The 5,062-nt window shown below is 39.4% G+C and overlaps 1 protein-coding gene across 1 annotated transcript; it reads right to left on the minus strand.

The window, feature by feature from the left end:
• Positions 1 to 314: 314 nt before the first annotated feature.
• LOC136533037 (probable protein S-acyltransferase 12) lies at positions 315 to 4,827 on the minus strand. The gene is given in 8 exon segments (XM_066525609.1): positions 315 to 652; positions 728 to 793; positions 1,425 to 1,510; positions 1,595 to 1,721; positions 2,434 to 2,525; positions 3,014 to 3,206; positions 4,460 to 4,621; positions 4,623 to 4,827. Coding segments are annotated over 8 exon segments (882 nt in total). The 5' UTR covers positions 4,662 to 4,827; the 3' UTR covers positions 315 to 535.
• Between the last annotated feature and the right edge of the window lie 235 nt (positions 4,828 to 5,062).

Here is a 5,062-nt window from a genome sequence, read left to right on the forward strand (position 1 = left end):
TTTTGATTTTTCTAAATACATTGCTTTAACTATATATTCTTAATTATAAGACGTTTTAGCTTTTTTAATACATTGCTTTAACTATATATCTAGATACATAAAATACTTTATTCACAAAAAAAAGATGCATAAAATGTTTTAACTATGCAAAAAATTGGAATTCGAAAAAGATAGTGCATTAGGGTATTTTGGAATACAGGAAGTTCAAATGGAAGGGAGGAAAAGGAGTTTCGCCAAAACACACACACACAAGGGTCAAGGCGTGTTAGCAGTTGATGGTTAACACTTTTTTTCTGGAGTTGCTGCAATGCAAGGGAGGAAAATAAATTGTCTAAAATCTAAATCAACCAAAGAATTAACAGGATTGTGTAAATATCTGTTTGGTCACAGCTGGTATACGAAAGAACTGCATGTGTATTTCTGTACAAAAAAGAATTAACAGATCTCCGTATAGAAATCCTATAGTGTAAATGTGAGACGACCCTATGTCATAGAATACACTGCTGCCACTCTGCTAGCTTGGCATCATATGCAATTAGACAATCGCGTCGGAGCGAGTAGGAAACTCAAGGCCTTGAAGCGCTGGGATATTGTGCAGATCCTCTGTAGAGTACAAGGGAACAAACCAGAGCAACTTTTTGGTACCAAAGACCTGCAGTAACCTGTATTACAAATGGCCGGGACGTATGATATAAAGATCAGCAGTGAATTATACCATAAAGATTACCTGCTCCAAGTTTCTTTTCCATCCTAGGTCATATTTCCATGAAACTGACTTCTTTCGTTCATAGACCTGGAACAAGATTGATCCAAAGCAATCATATTGTAATGTTTTTGGAATGCCACCAAGGAAACAAGGTATTAATCTACTGGGATGCAGTGCTGAAATTATTGACTGAGAAGCAAGAGTAGAAAACAATCAAAATCTGAATTAAAATGATTGGACAGTTTGGAAAGGCTTTGTGTGAGCTATACAATTCCATTTGACGAATACAGCATCTATACATATATATATAAAGAGCGTGCAACCGCCCAACTTCCGTCCCTCTCACAGATCACTGTTACCGGCCCTCTCACAGATCACTGTTACCGGCACAGTCAACGTGCGATGGTTTACGAACAGTAACGGGTTGCTACGAACAGTACTGACCCATTAAGGTGAACAGTACGGGGTTTCCTGCGAACAGCAACGGGTTTTTATGAATTTTTTTTTGGCGGCGCAATACAAATCTTTTTTCCCCACTATTGCGCGGGGTCACCTGCTAGTTTTGAATATTACAGTGCATGATGGCCACATTTGATCCACTTTCCAGATTAACAGGTAATTAAGTAGATGAAGATTGCTGTGTCATCAAGACATTTTTTTTTATTTATGAATCATGCAAAAGGAAATTAAAGCAAGAGAACTAATGTCACAGAATCACCTCTATAGAAGTCGTATTACGTGTAACAAGAGAAGCGTGCATGCCAATGAAACAGAGGAGGCTCAGCGCAAATGCCAAATTGAGAACTGCAACAAAGACCAACTGTTACGTAACTTGCATAACTTTGAGGTAAGTAAGTTTGATGCTTCCAAGGAAAGGAAAAGGTTTACCAAAAGCAAGAAATAGAGTAGCAATATCCCCGGGAGAGCTGGAACGCCTACTTTCATCTTGAAAAAATTCAATAAAGTTTGGAAGTAGTACCAAGGTATCCAGCACAGTCTCAATAAATGTATACACCTATATAACATAGGAAAATCAACTTTAAGAGAAATAAATAACAAGAAATAAGGTATCTAAACAGGCAAACAGAGAACATCACTATAGGGGAGGTAAAAAGTAATAAAAATACAATCATGTCTCTTTGGTTCTAAGTACAGACCTGGCCTCAACTTTTAGGACTGTTTGTTAATGATTGACAAACTTATCTAGTAGCAGAAAGTAGAGCTTGCACAACTGAATACTATTAATCGGTAATTGATTGTTGGAATGTCAGCACTAGGAAACAGAATTATTGCCAAGTATTTATTACAAGAACAACCAAACCAGTAGAATGGTTGAACTTCAAGAGAAATATTGAAGGCCTTGATTACTTAGCATTTACAGGTTCCTTACTGCAGGAGAATCAAATATTTTTTCAGCATAAAGAGATGTATAAACAAATTTCTACATACAGTTTGGCAAGAAAATAGTGCTCCATGTCAAACTACGTGAGCTATCCACATTTTTTAAGAAATAAAGTCAGTTTTATGGAACTGTGCAAATATAGTGACAGTTTCTGCAAGAACATGCCAAACAATAACATTTCAAAAACAGAACACTCTATGTAGCCACATGGTCAGGAAAACAGAAAAAATATAAAAAAATGAAGAGGGGACAAACAATGTTTAAGTGATACAAATGTGTAGAATAAGCACGAACAGGGAAGCCGCATTAAGTGTTTCAGTTGTACCAGAAAAAGGAGAAAATATTTGTAGTTCCTTGCTCCAACACAATTCACTACCCAAATGCAGTGATGGTCCATTTTGAGCACACATCTATTACCTGCATAGTCAAAAGCAAAGGTTAAAACAAGAACCCAGAGAAAGACTAGATGACATCTAACTTATTCATCCTAAATTTTATGGATGCAATAGAAATCAGGTAAGAGGATGGCAGATCCTTAGCCAAGCTAATAAAACCAGAAGAAAATCAAAGACTTTCTTGGCTATGCATGTATATCTTGTAGATTTGCTATACGATAACTGGTTAATGTTCAATGCCACTATAACCACTAGATATTTTGCAGAAATCTGACAGTGTTTGTTTTTTTTAATCATAGCAAGGAACATCAACAAGAACATCCGGATCAGGAACCAAAAAAACTGAACAGTGCCAAGAAAAAGTTAATATAGATATGATAACTACCACAAATTCTAGTTAACATGTGACTGGGGCAAAGAATCACTAATGAACAATCGTTTGGTTGCAACTTTTCAAGCAGTGGTCATAAGTTGAAAGGTTAGTTGCCATCCACAGGAAAGATGACTTACAAACAGAACAATGATGACAGCGGGGAGGTTTGCCATTTTGACAGCGAGAACAATATCTAGGAGCACTTCCTTGCTCATCTGAAGAGGAAAATGAAGGATTCCCACTATCTTCGGCATCATGTCTCCAGTTTTCAGGTACAGCACCAGGATCAGTGAAAACAACCGCCAAATAGCACCAAAGAATCATTGCAAGCTGCAGAAGAAACAAGATCCCTGAAGAAGTTTAAGCAAGACAGAATCAAATATAATCATGATTCGTGTTTCTAATTTTAAAGTTCATGTTAGAAAGTAAAAAATATAATATATTCAAGGTACTGTGTATAAAACGAGATATTCTCAGTCTAGCTGGAAGAATCAAAGCTTTTTTCCCCTTATGAATCTAGGAAATGGAACATCCACTTCATTCAAGACATTTGCCGTCATTTAGTTAACCTAATATGCTACAGAAACGGGTGTCTGGATGGGTAGTATTTCATTGGATAAATCCCATCATTCCAAGGAAATTCCACCAAGACATTCGCCGTCATTTACTTAACCTAATATGCCACAGAAACCTGGCACATGTGTAGTTAATGTTCCATTCAGAAATATACTCCGTATGATGTTAAAACGTGAAGACCATATTCGAGAAAAACAAAACGTGCAGTCAAACTTCTCTAGCTATGACTGCTAATATGAAAAACAAAGCATCTGGGGACCGCTAACTTATGTGAAAAAGGTATAGTTAAATTTATTGTTGAGAACAAATATTCCATGACTATTTACTGACATATTCATATGAAAAAGGCGAGGTCAAAGTTGCAGCTTGAGGATAGCAGAGATTGTAGTTATGTGGTTTAGCCTCCAAGAACACATACCAGTTACCACCAAAAAAAAAAAATATGTCACTAATTAGTTTGGTGTCCAGCAACAGCTCAATCAGAGCAACCTATCGTTTCCTCGGGTCAACCACGATTAATCGCCACCAACTGATCCTAAACGAACTGTGACCCACAAATGACGGAGTTGTTTGTCACTTTGTAAATATCCTTTTTTTTTCTATTTATTCTACTAATAAAATCTCGGCAAAGCTTTTGTCAACCCTTCCAAAAAAAATGACGGAGTTGTTTCACAAGTCAAATACATTTTAACAGTTGCACAATAATACGGGTCTGAACAGAGAATACCACCAGCAACGCGTGAGTGCATCATAATTCAGTACCCAGTGTACATGTCTAGGATGCACATTTGACAAGCATAGCTTAACTAACCCTAGAATCAATCCAAAGGAGTAACGGTGATAAATGTGCAATCTGATCGATGGTGGGAATTTCTATAGTTAAGTCAGAACTTTGGACGGAAATAAAATCTTTCAGACTCTATAAGCTTATTGCAGATGTCTCACGCTGTAGTACTGAACATAGATCTTAACACAAAGGGGAGAGGAGCGAGGGCGTCGGCGCTTACGAGTATGTGGAAGGCGGCGATCACGGCGGCAGCACCTGCCGCGGCTGCTCCCCCGGCGAGGACCATGGGGCCCCAGGTGTAGACGACGACGGCGTAGTAGGACAAGGCGACCATGGCGGCGACGAGCGCCACCATGAGGTAGCCCAGCCCGCGCAGCCCCGCAGCAGGCGCGGAACGGGTTCACGTGCCGGCAGCAGTCCATCTCCTCCCGCGAGGTGGGGCACGCCTCGGGAGGAAGCAAAGGCAACGCGGCGGCGGCGGACCGAACGGGGCCGCGTGTCGGTGGCGGCGCGCGCTGGCTGGTTATTGGCTGTTGGCCTGTTGCTTGCTGGTCTTGTTGCGTCGCTGACTACAGGGACCCCAGCAGCGACCCTTGATGCCAGCTGGGCCTACCATACCAATCAGTTGCACCTAGTACCATTTTCTAGGTAGAGTCTGAGGGTATTTTTTTTTAGACCGGGCCTTGTTTAGTTTTACTCCAAAATGTTAAATTTTTCAAAATTCTCTGTCACATCGAATCTTTGGACGCATGCATGAAGCATTAAATATAAATAAAAAATAAAACTAATTATACAGTTTAGACGAAATTCACGAGACGAATCT

Source organism: Miscanthus floridulus, unplaced genomic scaffold (assembly GCF_019320115.1).
Source record: "Miscanthus floridulus cultivar M001 unplaced genomic scaffold, ASM1932011v1 fs_775_2_3, whole genome shotgun sequence".
NCBI lineage: Eukaryota > Viridiplantae > Streptophyta > Magnoliopsida > Poales > Poaceae > Miscanthus > Miscanthus floridulus.